Below are 17,969 nucleotides of genomic sequence, written 5' to 3'. Positions count from 1 at the left end.
TTCACAGAACTACATATTTTCAGTGTTAAGCACATTTTGTTCTTGTTTGAGAAGCGTTTCACTTGAATATACACTGCCGTTCAAAAGTTTGGGGTCGGTAAGATTTTTAATGTTTTTAAAAGAAGTCTCTTCTGCTCACCAAAGCTGCATTTATTTGATAAAAAAAAAAACAATTAAAAAAAACCTCAGTAATATTGTGAAATATTATGACAATTTAAAATGACTGTTTTCTATTTTAATATATTTTAAACTGTAATTTATATCCTGTGATCAAAGCTGAATGTTCAGCATCATTACTCCAGTCTTCAGTGTCACATGATCCTTCAGAAAACACTCTAATATGATGATTTGATGCTCAAGAAACATTTATGATTATTATCAGTGTGGAAAACAGTTTTTTTAATTTTTATTTCATGATGCTTTGATGAATAGAAAGTTCAAAAGAACAGCATTTATCTGAAATCTAAAGCTTTTGTAACATTAAACACTGCCGTTCACAAGTTTGGGGTCAGTAAGAATTTTAACTTTATTTTTGGGGGAAAGAAATAAAATAAATCAATACTTTTATTCATCAAGGATGAGTTAAACTGATCAAAAGTGACAGTAAAGACATTTATAATGTTAGAAAATATTCTATTTTAAATAAATGCTGTTCTTTTGAACTTTCTATTCATCAAATAATTTTGATTTTTTTTTACTGTTTTCAACATTGATAATAATAATGAATGTTTCTTGAGCATCAAATCATCATATTAGAGTGATTTGTGAAGGATCATATGACACTGAAGACTGGAGTAATGATGCTGAACATTCAGCTTTGATCACAGGAATAAATTACACTTTAAAATATATTAAAATAGAAAACAGTCATTTTAAATATTTCACAATATTACTGTTTTTTTTTTTTATTGTTTTTAATCAAATAAATGCAGCTTTGGTGAGCAGAAGAGACTTCTTTTAAAAACATTAAAAATCTTACTGACCCCAAACTTCTGAACGGTAGTGTACGTCAAAACAGGGAAGAAAAGACTAGTGCAACTTCTGTTTCATGTTGACTTTAATAATAAAAAAAAAAAAAAAAAAAAACATTTGGACAGTCAATCATTGGACAGGAGCAGTGAGATGTACAAAACTACATGTTCTGAGGGTTAAACACATGAAACGCTGGTTTGCAATCGAGTCCACGTAATAAACCCTCAGAGGTTATGCATGCCGTCGGAGGGCAGCGGGGGCCTGAGGTGGGGGGGCAGGGGCATCTGCGGGGGCATGTGGTGCGGGTGGGGGGCTCCGGGGGGCAGGGGGGGCATTCCCGGGATCCCTCCGGGTGGAGGCGGCATGGAGTCGTTGAGGGACCGAGGCCCGAGGCCCGTGATCAGAGACGGGGGACGCTTCACGCCGGCCGACGGGCCCTGAGGAGCCGCCAGAGCTTTCTCCATCTTAAAGTGGAACTGCAGGAAGAACTGGAAGAGGAGGAGGAGGAGGAGGAGAGGTTAAGCGTTTAGGAAATAGAGATGTTTGGATTGGTGTGCAAACACTTTAAGAAATTTCATGGCGAGTAATAAGTAATAACTAATGTATTTACCTTAATGAAACCTTATCGTAAAGTGTTACCAAAAAAAAAAAAAATTTGGTAACACTTTATTTTACATGTTACATGTACTTACCGTAGTAATAACAGTAAATTATGCATAATTACATGCAACTAACCCTCAACCAAACCCTAATCCTACTACTCTAACCCTATAGGGAGTACATTAGGAAGATTCTTCTAAAGTGTTTGCCGAGTGATATAATTTCCTAAGAGAACTTAAACCATAACAATTTAATCAAACATGGTTAAGAGATACTGGACTCTGGCATGAGGAAAAAAGCGATGGATCTTTATTTGATACTAAGATCATCAAAAATCTTTTTTCCATCCATCCTCACCTGTTTCGTTTCCCTATTCCAGTGTGTCCAGAAGCGAGTCTCGGCTTTATCGATCTCTCGACTGGGCACCTGAAAATATGACAGTAGCAATAACATCAGAAACTCATGTTCAATCCTGTTTTTAAAACATACCTAGATGAATTATTATTTAAATGCCATTGTGTGTCTTCTTGTTAAACACATTGCTGCTTATTTTAACACAAAATAAGACATTTAAAGACTAAATAAGAAAATGATAACATACGTTTTTATATTGAATTCTATAGAAATAACTGATCTTGTTGTTACTTTCGGGTGTCAATCAACAGATTCCCGCTTTTTTCTTTCATGAAAAAACGTAATATTGTTGCCAGAACGATTGCTTTGGACATTGTAATGGACTCTTTTTTCCTCAACGGAAACTTTCAGAAAATATACATGTAAAATTCCACATAAAATTCTAAAAACATGTAATTTTAAAAAAGATTATAAAAAAAATAAGATTGAAAAATATATTTTTCTTTCTTTATTCTTAATATAACAATAACAACCACCACTCAAATCAGTATTTCAGGTCTACAACTGATCACTTTTTAATAGTATAAAAAAACTGAAAAATTTAATTAATAAATTAAAAACATTTGGACACTTTGATAGGGCCGGTGACACTTTACACATCACAACAAACAGTGTTTGGGAAACGCATTACAAGTAACTTGAGTCACGTGATTAGATTACTTTTTAAAGTAACTTGAGTCACGTGATTAGATTACTTTTTAAAGTAACTTGAGTCACGTGATTAGATTACTTTTTAAAGTAACTTGAGTCACGTGATTAGATTACTTTTTAAAGTAACTTGAGTCACGTGATTAGATTACTTTTTAAAGTAACTTGAGTCACGTGATTAGATTACTTTTTAAAGTAACTTGAGTAAAGCAACGCATTACTTTAACCATCATAGAGCGAAAGTTTATCGTTTGCGCGTGTTTTAGCTCCTGCCAGTTCATAAAGATAAAGCATAAAGACGCGAAAGAACTCAATTAGTGAACACCGAAATCCATTCTCTTACGCGTCTATTTGCGTTTGAACGGACAAATACACACACAATTGTCAAAATGCCTCTGAGTATCCTCAAACACAGAATGGCTTGAATGGTTAGGTGTATGGCTAACGTGAACGAACACAGAATGGCTTGAATGGTTAGGGGTATGGCTAACGTGAACGAACACAGAATGGCTTGAATGGTTAGGTGTATGGCTAACGTGAACGAACACAGAATGGCTTGAATGGTTAGGTGTATGGCTAACATGAACGAACACAGAATGGCTTGAATGGTTAGGTGTATGGCTAACGTGAACGAACACAGAATGGCTTGAATGGTTAGGTGTATGGCTAACGTGAACGAACACAGAATGGCTTGAATGGTTAGGGGTATGGCTAACGTGAACGAACACAGAATGGCTTGAATGGTTAGGTGTATGGCTAACGTGAACGAACACAGAATGGCTTGAATGGTTAGGTGTATGGCTAACGTGAACGAACACAGAATGGCTTGAATGGTTAGGGGTATGGCTAACGTGAACGAACACAGAATGGCTTGAATGGTTAGGGGTATGGCTAACGTGAACGAACACAGAATGGCTTGAATGGTTAGGTGTATGGCTAACGTGAACGAACACAGAATGGCTTGAATGGTTAGGTGTATGGCTAACGTGAACGAACACAGAATGGCTTGAATGGTTAGGGGTATGGCTAACGTGAACGAACACAGAATGGCTTGAATGGTTAGGTGTATGGCTAACGTGAACGAACACAGAATGGCTTGAATGGTTAGGGGTATGGCTAACGTGAACGAACACAGAATGGCTTGAATGGTTAGGGGTATGGCTAACGTGAACGAACACAGAATGGCTTGAATGGTTAGGGGTATGGCTAACGTGAACGAACACAGAATGGCTTGAATGGTTAGGGGTATGGCTAACGTGAACGAACACAGAATGGCTTGAATGGTTAGGTGTATGGCTAACGTGAACGAACACAGAATGGCTTGAATGGTTAGGTGTATGGCTAACGTGAACGAACACAGAATGGCTTGAATGGTTAGGGGTATGGCTAACGTGAACGAACACAGAATGGCTTGAATGGTTAGGTGTATGGCTAACGTGAACGAACACAGAATGGCTTGAATGGTTAGGTGTATGGCTAACGTGAACGAACACAGAATGGCTTGAATGGTTAGGGGTATGGCTAACGTGAACGAACACAGAATGGCTTGAATGGTTAGGGGTATGGCTAACGTGAACGAACACAGAATGGCTTGAATGGTTAGGGGTATGGCTAACGTGAACGAACACAGAATGGCTTGAATGGTTAGGGGTATGGCTAACGTGAACGAACACAGAATGGCTTGAATGGTTAGGTGTATGGCTAACGTGAACGAACACAGAATGGCTTGAATGGTTAGGGGTATGGCTAACGTGAACGAACACAGAATGGCTTGAATGGTTAGGTGTATGGCTAACGTGAACGAACACAGAATGGCTTGAATGGTTAGGTGTATGGCTAACGTGAACGAACACAGAATGGCTTGAATGGTTAGGTGTATGGCTAACGTGAACGAACACAGAATGGCTTGAATGGTTAGGGGTATGGCTAACGTGAACGAACACAGAATGGCTTGAATGGTTAGGTGTATGGCTAACGTGAACGAACACAGAATGGCTTGAATGGTTAGGTGTATGGCTAACGTGAACGAACACAGAATGGCTTGAATGGTTAGGGGTATGGCTAACGTGAACGAACACAGAATGGCTTGAATGGTTAGGGGTATGGCTAACGTGAACGAACACAGAATGGCTTGAATGGTTAGGTGTATGGCTAACGTGAACGAACACAGAATGGCTTGAATGGTTAGGTGTATGGCTAACGTGAACGAACACAGAATGGCTTGAATGGTTAGGTGTATGGCTAACGTGAACGAACACAGAATGGCTTGAATGGTTAGGGGTATGGCTAACGTGAACGAACACAGAATGGCTTGAATGGTTAGGTGTATGGCTAACGTGAACGAACACAGAATGGCTTGAATGGTTAGGGGTATGGCTAACGTGAACGAACACAGAATGGCTTGAATGGTTAGGTGTATGGCTAACGTGAACGAACACAGAATGGCTTGAATGGTTAGGTGTATGGCTAACGTGAACGAACACAGAATGGCTTGAATGGTTAGGGGTATGGCTAACGTGAACGAACACAGAATGGCTTGAATGGTTAGGTGTATGGCTAACGTGAACGAACACAGAATGGCTTGAATGGTTAGGTGTATGGCTAACGTGAACGAACACAGAATGGCTTGAATGGTTAGGTGTATGGCTAACGTGAACGAACACAGAATGGCTTGAATGGTTAGGGGTATGGCTAACGTGAACGAACACAGAATGGCTTGAATGGTTAGGTGTATGGCTAACGTGAACGAACACAGAATGGCTTGAATGGTTAGGGGTATGGCTAACGTGAACGAACACAGAATGGCTTGAATGGTTAGGTGTATGGCTAACGTGAACGAACACAGAATGGCTTGAATGGTTAGGGGTATGGCTAACGTGAACGAACACAGAATGGCTTGAATGGTTAGGTGTATGGCTAACGTGAACGAACACAGAATGGCTTGAATGGTTAGGTGTATGGCTAACGTGAACGAACACAGAATGGCTTGAATGGTTAGGTGTATGGCTAACGTGAACGAACACAGAATGGCTTGAATGGTTAGGGGTATGGCTAACGTGAACGAACACAGAATGGCTTGAATGGTTAGGTGTATGGCTAACGTGAACGAACACAGAATGGCTTGAATGGTTAGGTGTATGGCTAACGTGAACGAACACAGAATGGCTTGAATGGTTAGGTGTATGGCTAACGTGAACGAACACAGAATGGCTTGAATGGTTAGGGGTATGGCTAACGTGAACGAACACAGAATGGCTTGAATGGTTAGGGGTATGGCTAACGTGAACGAACACAGAATGGCTTGAATGGTTAGGTGTATGGCTAACGTGAACGAACACAGAATGGCTTGAATGGTTAGGTGTATGGCTAACGTGAACGAACACAGAATGGCTTGAATGGTTAGGTGTATGGCTAACGTGAACGAACACAGAATGGCTTGAATGGTTAGGTGTATGGCTAACGTGAACGTAAACAACTGAGGAAGAAAGCGGATGCGCATCAGTATATTGGATCAGTGCATTCGGTCTTAAAGGGACAGCAGCCTAATATTCCTGCAGCCGTCTGTGTCATTAATCTTAAACAAACAACAAAATACAAAGAGAAAATCACTTCTGTAGCTTTAACAAATATTCATTATATTTAAAAGAGACTATGCAGTGTTATTTTACATTTGATTATTCAATATCTGTACAGTTTTTTCCAATATCGTGCTACTTTTTCAAACAAGTAAGGCAAGTTTTCCCATTTATCGACCTCTACTGTACAGGTCCTTCATCATGAGGCTCGTTCAGCTCACTTCTGATGTGGAATGGCCTTTGCATTGGCCAAATATAGAACTTTTTTTGTTATTAAAAAACAAACGAGCAAGCCCAGCCCAGCCCAGGTGAGAAACGTAACACAAAATTAGCATAATGCATTACTTTCCATAAAAAAAATAACCAAGTAATGCAATTAGTTACTTTTCTAGGGCAATATCGTAACGCATTCGTTTTTAAAAGTAACTTTCCCCAACACTGACAACAAATCTAATGCTAAATCTAATGATTAAACTACAGTAGTCAACATTTGAAGTGGATCAAAAAAGTTCATCAAAGTTGTCCCATCAAGATGGATTTACTAAAGTAGTGAAATGCCATTAGATATTATGTCTTGTTTTCTGGGGGAGAAATCGAAATGAAGTGAGTTTTTGCTTAAAACAAGCAAAATGATCTGCCAATGGGGTCAGAAAAATAATATTAATTCAAACAGATACAAGACTATTTTTCTCCCCTCTGGCAGATCATTTTGCTTGTTTTAAGGCGAGACACGGCAGGCAAAAACATAGGTTTTTTTTTCACTGGTCAATTTTGAGATTTCTGGATATTTGTCTTCAATAGCACGTCTTCTTTCAGACTTGTGGTGAAAAAAAGTGTGAAATACACATTTAGGTCTTTATTTTACTGCACTTTGTCTGTTTGCGTCTGTAGATTTCTCCTAAATTCAACAGAAGTTGTCGTTCTTAATCATCGCTCCGCGATCTCTGTCTGCTCCCTGTCATCACACACACCGCTGGAAAGCTCTCTCTCTCCTGTACAATGCTGTCGGATCCAAATATGGTCATTTCCTTTTTATCAGCAACCAATCGTGAAAGTAAAAGGGCTGAATGCGCAATCTCATTGGCTGATGATAAATCTTTAAAGCCTGTTTTCTCATAATGACTTTTCCCTCATTCTCCAAGTCCGAAATCTCCACTTCAGTAGCACCGATATACACCACACTTCCCAGTCTTGTACCTAGTTATATTATGAAGACATTTACAGAGGGATTTGTAAATATATTATTCCTAGCCTGATTTATATAATATTTTATTCCAAAAAACATGGCGAAAATAATTTTTTTAAGGCTATTGACAGTATTTTCTGATTTACAGGATAACAGAAGTAGATCTCCATAAATCCCTCTGTAATTTTTTTCCCATCTAATATGTGAACACAATGAAAAAATCATTTTTAACCCTTTATCCAAAACACAGATTTTGTTTTTTAAAATATATGCAAATTAGCACATATTTAATTAGATATTGCCTAATTTGCATATTTAAACATTAAATTACAGAAAACTTGTAATACATTTTTTTTCTCATCTTAATGTAGGAAATCAACTGGGAAAGTTTCATGGTGATATCTGCTAGTTAAACATTTTACCCTATTCACCTGTAGTGTCTCGCCTTAAGCAAAAACTCACTTCATTTGGATTTTTTCCAGCAGAAAACAAGACATAATATCTTAAGCATTTTACTCATCTAGTAAATGCATTTTGATTAAAGAATTTTTAGATATTCAGACTGGAAACAAGACAAAAATACTAAGACTATAATCTTTTGCAGTGAAATTTTGACGACTGTAGTTCATCGCTCCTTGTGTCACGAGACGGATGTGTTGTTGGACTGACCTTGAATGCGATGGTTTCATACGGTTCAGCGGCGAACAGCAGATACTGCCAGCGGCGGTCTGGAGGCTCGATTCTCTGCTCGTACGCGGACATGAAGCGATGCCTCGGCCCGATGCCTTCTGCGATCTCTGGGTAATCAATCTGAAAAACAAGGACCCGGTTCTGTCGTCAATGAAGGTTTGCAGGAGCAAAACATTAAAGGTGCAGTGTGTAAGTTTTAGTGCATCTAGTGGTGAGTTTGTGAACTGCATCCAACAGAAGTTACGGTGGCCGACAGGAAGTGATGTCGTCGTCTGAGACAGCAGAGAGTAGCTGTTAAACAATGAGGTTTCTTTACAGAGATCAATTAAGAAATTAGGTTTACTTGATTATTCAGTAAAATCGTATGTTATTACGAATATTATTGTGACTTGTTCATCATTGTGTCAGTGTTTTATCCGCTGACTTTAGCTGAAGCTTCTTATCATGAAGAACAACATAGTGATGAAACACGTTTGTCCGTTCAGGGCCACCATAGAAACGTGGATGTAAGCGGACCCGCGGCGTGTGTAGAGAGAAATGCTCATTCTAAGCTAATAAACACATAACGGTTCATTATGTAAGGTCTTTATACACCACTGAAAACACAGTTATGTATATTATATTGCGTTTGTGTCAACAGATCCTCCTAAATATTACACACTGCACCTTTATCTTTGCAGATGGCTCTTGAATATCAGAGCGTTGAGAGACCCAAACCTCCAGTTTCTCACAGGAACGACTGGGAACAGCTGCATAAACTTAGCCACTATACTGAGTAAACTAGTGTGAACTACTTTGTTGAAAGTAAAGGTAACCCTTATGTTGTGTTATTCCCATCTCTGAAAATGCTCCTTAATGTAATTGCATTGGAATAAAACGTACTGACTTTACTCACCCAGAGTCTGACAACTTCCCAAAAAAATTAATATTTGTAATTTGTTGTTGTTGTTTTTTTCCCCCACATTGTAACATTTGTGATGTTCCCGGGTCAAAAATGACCGGTCTACAAAAAGTTGCTCATAAATCTCAAATTAAGCAATATCACTACCAAATATTTGATGAAATCTTTATGTAAACTTGTTTTCTTTCAATTAGGACCAGTTTTATATTTCTTTTTGGAATTGATCGATCGTAGGCCTTATTTATCTGAGCTTATGACCTCAAAATTTTTTTATTTGTGGATCATTTTGTAAATTTTACATAAAATATGAAAAAAAAGCACTGTTTATCACACTAGTGTGCTTTAAGGTTTAACCAAGAAATTTGTTTTGAAATGCTTTTACTCTGTACAAAATGGCACAAAGTCACACTTGAGATGTTCCGGGTCAAAAATGACTGGCTTACAAAAAAATAGCTTATAAATATGTTATGCTATTTTACCACCAAATATTGGATTCAATCTTTTTGTCAACTTGTTTTCTTTAAATTATGACAGGTTTTGTATTTATTTTTGAAACTGATTGATCGTAGGCCTTATTTATCTGAGCTTATATTGGTCAAAAATGACTGCCCATTGGAAATGAATGGGGGAGACAAAAAAAAGAAACGATTTATCAGTTCCAAAAATAAATCCCAAACTGGTCTTAATTGAAAGAAAACAAGCTGACAAAAAGATTGAATCCAATATTTGGTGATGATGTAGCATAACGAGAGATTTATAAGCTATTTTTTGTAGGCCGGTCATTTTTGACCCGGAACATCTCAAGTGTGACTTTGTGTCATTTTGTACAAAATAAAAGCATTTCAAAACAAATTTCCTGGTTAAACCTTAAAGCACAATTGTGTGATAAACAGAGTAATTTATTTCCGTATTATATGTAAAATTTACAAAATTATCCACAAATAATGCTTTTTTCACTCAGAAACTGAGGTCATAAGCTCAGATAAATAAGGCCTACAATCGATCAATTCCCAAAAAATATATAAAACTGGTTCTAATTGAAAGAAAACAAGTTTACAAAAAGATTGAATCCAATATTTGGTGATGATGCATAACGAGAGATTTATAAGCTATTTTTTTGTAGGCCGGTCATTTTTGAGTGGGAACACCACAAGTTTTAACACAGCACAAGGGTTACAACTAGTTTGACCAGCTATGAAGTCTTGAAGAAAACACTTTTAAGATTAGTAGTCAAAGCAGTTTATGCAACAGGCCACTGGAATTACCTGGAAAAGCAGACTCTGCTGTCCCACCTCCGGATCCCTTTGTTTTGTTACTATGGGTAAAAAAATAAAATAAAAATAGGCACACTTGTTATTATGGTTGCAACAACTGTGAGCGTAATCACATACATTTGATCAAAGTCTTGTGTTTGCATCAGGTAAAGTTTAAGAAAAATGCAATATGCAATAACTCATTAAATAATGCGATATTTGATACGATAATACATAAAGTGTGTAAAATAAACTTAAATTATCTTTAATATTACACATCCTACATGCGTGTTTCACTTTCTTTTCGTAACAAGAACACATTCCTACAGCTTCTGACAGTGAACATCAGTGTTTTACTGTATAAAAGAAGTGTTATTTTAACATCAGTGGGGTTCAGGGGTTCAGGTTATCCTACATTAGGGTTATTAAACAACAGAAACTCAATCAAATGTAAAAGCTTAGTTTTCACTGTATGGATTAAATATATCCTGATTCTTATTAAAGCTACAGAAGTTATTCAGCCGAGAGTCAGTGATTTTCTCTCTGTCTTTAGTTCATGACCCCAGTTATTGCAAGCTGTTGCGATATGCATATCACGATATACATCTGCGATATTTCAGAATGAGAAACGTCTATAAAGCAAACGAACCGGATTAAACGTTGACCGGAAATCAATCATAATCGTATGTTTTATAAATAACGGGGTTTCTGCAGGCATCTTCACATTTAATTTAATGCCATATATTTATTTTTATGTGCTGTCAATCGATTAAAAAGACCTCGATTAATAAATAAATAAAACTCTGAGATTAACGTGATTAAAAACACTTACATTTTTGTAGGTTTATATTTAGTTTATATATTTTATAATGTATTAATTTCACAGTTAATCTCCAGATTAATGCAGAACCAACATAAAGACAGTATATTTACACATACGTACACATTTTGCGACACCAAATAAAAGTGATTAATCATGAAGGCTATATTAAAATAAATTGATAATATAAAATTTTCTTCAAAACTATATAAAAAAAAATTGTAATGCCTGTAGGATTCAAATTTAATGCGTTTTAATGCCATTTAAGGCCTTAATTTAGCAAAAAAATCCATTTAATGACCTTTAATGCTTTTTAATGCCCGGCGGAAACCCTGAATAAGGCTCAGTGTCATACCTTTATAACCCGGCCTGCCAATCTTGACAAACTTCTTCACTTCAACCTTGACCTTCTCTGGAGCCGGTTGAGCCGGAGCTTCTTTTGCTTCTTTAGCGGCTCGTCTCGCGCTAGAAAAGAAGAGCACAGACGACACGATAAGCTCCTGCTCATCGTCCTGTTAATAATCGTGTGTGTGTGAATGCTGCACTTACAGGTTAGACTGATGCTTTTTGCCCTGTGTGTGAGCGAGGTAACTTCCCTACAAGAGAAACATCACAAACAATTCACATTTAACGAAACATTCGTGTTCATAAAGCGCATTAAAGGGTTCGTTAAAAAAAAACTAAAACTCTTCATGGTCTTCTGTGTGAGCCTCTGAGCGCTTCTGGGTTGTACGTCAGAACGGAGGCTCACTATTGGCTAGGGCTGGGTACTGACACAAATTTCACAATTCGATTCGATTTCGATTCACAAGCGATTCCATTTCGATTACGATTCGATTCGATATTGATTATTCTGGATATCAGGGACAACACATGGCAAATTTTCTCAAGGAAAACAAATCTCTTCACTAATGCTGTTAACTATGGGAGTCTACAGGCTTCATAAGCCTACTGTAATATTGAAGGTAAAAATTAACTGATTTGTATACAAACACTTAAAATACACTTTTATTTATTTTTATAATAATAAAGTTAGCCTATATGAAATTACCGTATTTTCCGCACTATTAGGCGCACTTAAAAGCCTTTATTTTTTTTCAAAAAACGACAGTGCGCCTTATAATCCGGAGCGCCTTATATATGGATCTGGCGCCTTATGTTAACGTCTGTTAAACAACCGCTGACTTAAACCTTGTTTATACTTTCGCCTGACACCGGAGCGCGAGCCTCCGCTGACTGCGCGCGCAACTCCCCAAACAGACGAGGCATTTATACTTGACGCAACTGTTTTGTTTTAGACTGAACACCAGACCATATAACTGATTTAGACGCGCAAACTGGGTGCCGGTGTGATGAGATGTACTACTAATATCCGTCTGCTCGGGCAGATTCGGCTCAAAGTCATGCATCTTCGGATTCAGAGGCGCGCGCGCTGTTAAGCCGAATCTGCCCGAACAGACGGATATTTTTTTTTTATTAACTTCGCGCTCATGCGGACGCGTCGAGTATAAACAAGGTATCTTGGTTTACATTTGGACTTTGGATGTGATCTTAGGCTTGAAAAGGTTGGTGACCACTGCATAACGCAAACCCCGTCAAACGTTTGACTGCAGTATCTTCTATTCTATATGCGCCTTATAATCCGGTGCGCCCTATATATGAAAACAGTTCTAAAATAGGCCATTCATTGAAGGTGCGCCTTATAATCCAGTGCGCCTTATAGTGCGGAAAATACGGTATATAAAAATTTAGATGGTGGCTGTCATAAAAAACTTTCCAGATTTATTCAAACATAGGGCTGGGTACCGAGTTCGATACTTTTTAGGTACCGACCGAATTGCCTCGATACTATCGAGTATCGAAAAATGACTTGTTTTTCGGTACCAGATTTCGATACCTAAGGGTTTAACTCGTCAACGTCAGTGCTCAAACAAATATATATGAAATGCACAACGACACGCCTAAATTCGCTCACGCACATACACGCAAACTCTACACACACGAGACGCGCGGAACTCTCCGCACATACTCTTATGAGACGCGCGCGCGCACACAAACTGTCCACGCACATTCTCATGAGACGCGAGCCTATGGACGCGAGCACACACACACAAACTCGCGCACATACTCAATGACACGCAAGCACACACACTCACAATACCCTAAAGATGTGGAAAAGTCGATCAAAAGTGTGGCTACATTTCTCTAGGCTCGATGCCAACAGCGTGCGATGCAGTATTTGTGGTAAAATAATGGCTGCAAAGACGGTACCGCGACAGATATGATGAAGCCCTTGACAGTGCACGGAGTAAACATAAGAGCAGAAAGTTGCTGCGTCTTCGACTGGTAAATGAAGAGATACCTTGTTGATCACTCTGACTGTGTTTATATTGCAATAATGACCTACTGAATGTACACTGCCGTTCAAAAACGTGTTGGTCCGAATTTTTTTTCAGTAAGCATGCATTAAAATGATCAAAAATGACCTTCCAAAAACTGTTTTCATATTTCAGCTTTGACAACACAGGAATAAATTACATTTTGAAATATATTCAAATAAGATTTTAAATTGTAATACTATTCCACAATATTACAAGTTTTACTGTATTTTTGATGAAATAAATTCAGCTTTGGTGAGCATGAGCTCTTTATAAAAAAAAATATTTTGTACCTTATGTATATGTATAAGGAATATTTTGTTCCTTTGTGCTTTTTTTGTTCCTTTGTGCACTGACTAAGGAGCATGAGTCAAACTGAAAAAATAAAACCAAAGTTTTTCTGAGGTAATGTGTTATGTAATCTTGTTAAAATGGATTTCATAAAATTGGTATCGAAAAAAGTATCGATCAGGAACCGGTATCGAAATCAAGGTATCGGTATCGGTATTGGTATCGAAATTTTTTAAACGATACCCAGCCCTATTCAAACATGCATTAAATATTGAAGAACATTAAAAATGATAATGAATATGTAATATGGTGCATATACTTAGTAGAATGCTCCTCTCTAGTTAATTGTTCTAGCTGACTGACGAGTTTATGGCCACTGGATATGGTTTTTCTGAGGTAAATGTGACGTTACATGACATTGTTTACAAGCTGTTTTACTGACGTCTTTCCACGGTTGAAACACTGAGCGACTCCATGTCACATGATACGGACTTCGATAAGTTGTACTCTATCTTTTAACACACTTTCAGAAGCTCATTCATGTTTATCTCGCGCTGTAACTGGTGTTATAAAGGCGGAAGAGAAGATCACGTGCTTCTCTAGAGCTGAGCCAGAGCGATCTCACGCCACAGCGACAAAACGCTATTTATGTTTATGAATCTCGTAAGAAAATGGACATAATTTGAAATCTGAGACTTTGTTTTATATCAATAGTAACAAAACACAAAGATTATTGTGATTGATTGGATGGGATGCGCTACAATGTTACATTCATTCATCAGCTGAAAACAGGATGACTAATCGATTCTTGGGATTTAAGAATCGATATCGCTTCGTAAAAATGAGAATGGATTAAAATCGAGAAATCGATCTTTTTTACCCAGCATCACACGCATCATCACACATGACCGGTGTCAGCCAATAGTGAGCCTCCGTTCTGACGTACGACCCAGAAGCGCTGCGCTGATACACTACATGAACTCACTCAGAGAAACACAGAACAACATGAAGAGTTGAATAAAGTTGTTATTTTCCGCACTAAAAGTATTCTCGTCGCTTGATAAACTTAAGGTTGAGCCGCTGTAGTCACTGGACTATTTTAAAACTAACTTTCTGGACCGGGAAGTTTCAGTAACAGAGAAGCCTATGGAGGAGCGAGACAGCTCTCAGATTTAATCAGAAACATCTTCATTAGTGTTCTGAAGATGAACGAGAGTCTGACGGGGTTGAAGAACATGAGGGAGAGGAATCACTGACAGAGATTATAGTTTTGGGTGAACGAACCCTTTCAAACATTCGTGTTTATAAAGTGCATTAATGTTACCTCATTATTGTGAAGCGTGAGACACAGTTTACACTCGTAAGACCCCAGGTGGTTTTTCATGAAGTACGGATCTTTGTTGATGTCTATGGTCTCGAGCGCGAGCTGTCGCAGTCGTTCCCGCCGGTCTCGGTTGCTCTCGGACGACGACGCGACTCCGCCGCTGCCCGTCTTCCCTCCGGCTCTGTGCTGGAAATCCATGATGGCAGATCCTCACACAACTCCTGCGGAAGCCAGCGGACAGGGAAAGGGTTAAAGGGGACATATGATGCATTCTTGATCTCTTAAAGTGAAAGAGTTTGAACTTTAAGTAGGGGAGGAATCGAATATGAATTGATTCACATTGATTCGGATGACTCTCGTGTTTGATTCATCATGACTCGTTTTTGATTCATGTTGATTCGTTTAACTCTCGTGTTTGATTCACATTGATTCGGATGACTCTCGTGTTTGATTCATCATGACGGACAATGTCAGTAAAGATTACGGCGACTTTTACCTTCAGTAAAAAGGTCCGGAAAAATGACCTCAGGTGACACTAATCCCATGCGAATAGACCCGCTGTACATGTACGTAAATATAAAGTAATTTCCTGTTTAAAAGTAGTTTTCCACGGTTTTTCCAAGTATGGAGGCGCTTTAAAAAGCATCAGTTGCGTTCTAGACGCTGGGACGAGTCTGTGGCAAAACTCAAGTGTTTCACACACACCATTAGATCAGAGAGATCGACAGCACTCGCTAGAGGCACGAAACATCTTTTAGCGTTAGGCAAGTGCCTATTACCAACACAATCCAATCTGAAGTTAATTAATACACCGTTCGACCGGACATAACAGTTTTATATATATGTATATAGGCGCACGTGATATCAGGAAGCAGCGTAACACACACATGACGACAGGAGTGACGGCGGTGTGTAAATCGAGTTACTCTCCCACTTCTGCTAGTTTACTGAGATCTCTGATCCCGTGCGAATTGGCCATTATTATTACAGACGTCCTGTGGTTAAATTACACTCCATCTACCCCTGTAAAGCTAATCCCGTCCGAATACGGCTTTATACGTGGGCTTTATTGTGTAAGGACAACATTAACTTTTTTGATCCACCTCATAATGTTGACTACTGTACATAGCATTTGCTAAAAGAGTAGCATGTCTGAATACACAGCATTCACATCCTCGTAAACACAGTCGTTAATGTCTTAAGTGAAAGTAAACAGTCGAGAAACACACACGTGTAACAGTATATTGGATCAGTGCATTCGCTCTTAAAGGGACAGTAGCCTAATATTCCTGCAGCCGTCTCTATAATAACTCTCATCAAACAACAGAAGACTGAGAATATTCACTTGTTCTTGTCGGAATAACTATATTTGTAATGTATATTTTATTTTATTTATACAGCGCAGTGTTATTTTACACAGTTAAAGGGAACATATGACGCATTCTTGATCTCTTAAAGTGAAAGAGTTTGAACTTTAAGTACGGAAGAAGAATTGAATACCTCCCTACAATATAGTGTGCGAAAAACTGTACGCTAAAAGAGTAACATGTCCAAATATGTAGTATTAAAAAATAAATAAACAGTAGGCGAAAAGTCCCCGGATGACCGACTAGTTTGTGTGTATTTTTAATATGATGTTAAACCATTCAAGACTTGAGCGGACAAATACAAATACATTCACTACTTAAGACATAACCGATTGTGTTTACGAGGATGTTTTGACATTTTTGTGTGTATTTGTCCGCTCAAGCCTTGAATGGTTTAACGTCATATTAAAATACACACAAAAATGTCAAAATATCCTCGTAAACACAGTCGGTTATTGTCTTAAGTAGTGAATGTAAACAGTTGAGAAAGAAAACACGTGTATCAGTACATTGGATCCGTGGCTAATATTACTGATGCGGTCTCTATAATAACACTAATCAAACAACAGAAAGACAAACATTCACTTGCAGAATAACTTTGTTTGTAATGTATGTTTTAAAGTGCAGTTTGATTAGTTTCTGTACCTGAAAATCTTAACACACTTTGATTATATCTTTGTTCAGTTGTTTTTATTTGTGCAATTGATCATTTTAATTTTATTTTACAGTGTTTACTTGTCTACAATGAAGTGTTTTGAAGTACGACTTAGAATAAATGTGAATAATAACTCTTTTGTTTACACTATCGAAAGGTTTCCTGTTATTTTAGTCATAATGCCTATAATAATTATACTATATACAGCGTACTTTTTAAACAAGGTAAATTAAACTAAATAAGCGACGTATTCATGCGCGATACTTTACTGAAATGGGGTTACAAACAATCGTCATAAATTATGACAGCCAATAATAAAAGAACAGCTTTATGATTATTTTAGACTTACATATAATAGTCTGAAAGTTACAGCTTGTTAGATTGTAATGAGAGAGAGAGTAAAATAGTCTAAATAATGATGATTGTATTTAAAGCAAGAAACTAACATAACAATAATAAAAAGCATAAGTGTACAATATGATCTCGTGTACGGTTTAACTTATCAATTAAAATACAATATAACGAAGCATGCATAAATATAATGATGTATAAGACAATAGTTAGTGTGTAAAAGAGCTGAATCGAGCCGTATTGACTTCAAAGCTGCACATTCAATGAATAATAACAAACGATTTGAAGTGTATTAAAAGATCGAGATCAGTTTGGTGGTTTTAAGTGAAAATAAGCATCATTTTGTATCAAAAACCTCATTTTGAAAATGTTTTACCTAACGTCCAGATCACGCTTGCCGCCGTCGCAGTTGTGATGCGCATGCGCGACGAGTGATGCACTTCCTGTTCCTGTTATTTTGACACGCACAACTTTATTTAAAAAAGCACAATAGCAATGCTACATTACAAGTGACTGTTTTTTCTTTAGAAAAACAACATGATTG

At 37.7% G+C, this 17,969-nt stretch overlaps 1 protein-coding gene across 1 annotated transcript; it reads right to left on the bottom strand.

The window, feature by feature from the left end:
- Positions 1-1,039: 1,039 nt before the first annotated feature.
- On the bottom strand, positions 1,040-17,874 carry sf3a2 (splicing factor 3a, subunit 2). Its single transcript, XM_084410801.1, has 8 exons — positions 17,802-17,874; positions 15,053-15,273; positions 11,609-11,655; positions 11,415-11,524; positions 10,252-10,301; positions 8,065-8,205; positions 1,930-1,998; positions 1,040-1,460 (listed from the first exon to the last, which is right to left on the bottom strand). The coding sequence occupies exons 2-8, from the start codon at positions 15,248-15,250 to the stop codon at positions 1,197-1,199; spliced, it is 879 nt and encodes a 292-aa protein (XP_084266927.1). The 5' UTR covers positions 15,251-15,273; positions 17,802-17,874; the 3' UTR covers positions 1,040-1,196.
- Positions 17,875-17,969: the final 95 nt, after the last annotated feature.

Source organism: Rutilus rutilus, assembly GCF_951802725.1.
Source record: "Rutilus rutilus genome assembly, chromosome: 6".
NCBI classification, from domain to species: domain Eukaryota; kingdom Metazoa; phylum Chordata; class Actinopteri; order Cypriniformes; family Leuciscidae; genus Rutilus; species Rutilus rutilus.
The sequence above is the reverse complement of the archived record's forward strand: the minus strand, read 5'-3'. Positions and strand labels throughout refer to the sequence as shown.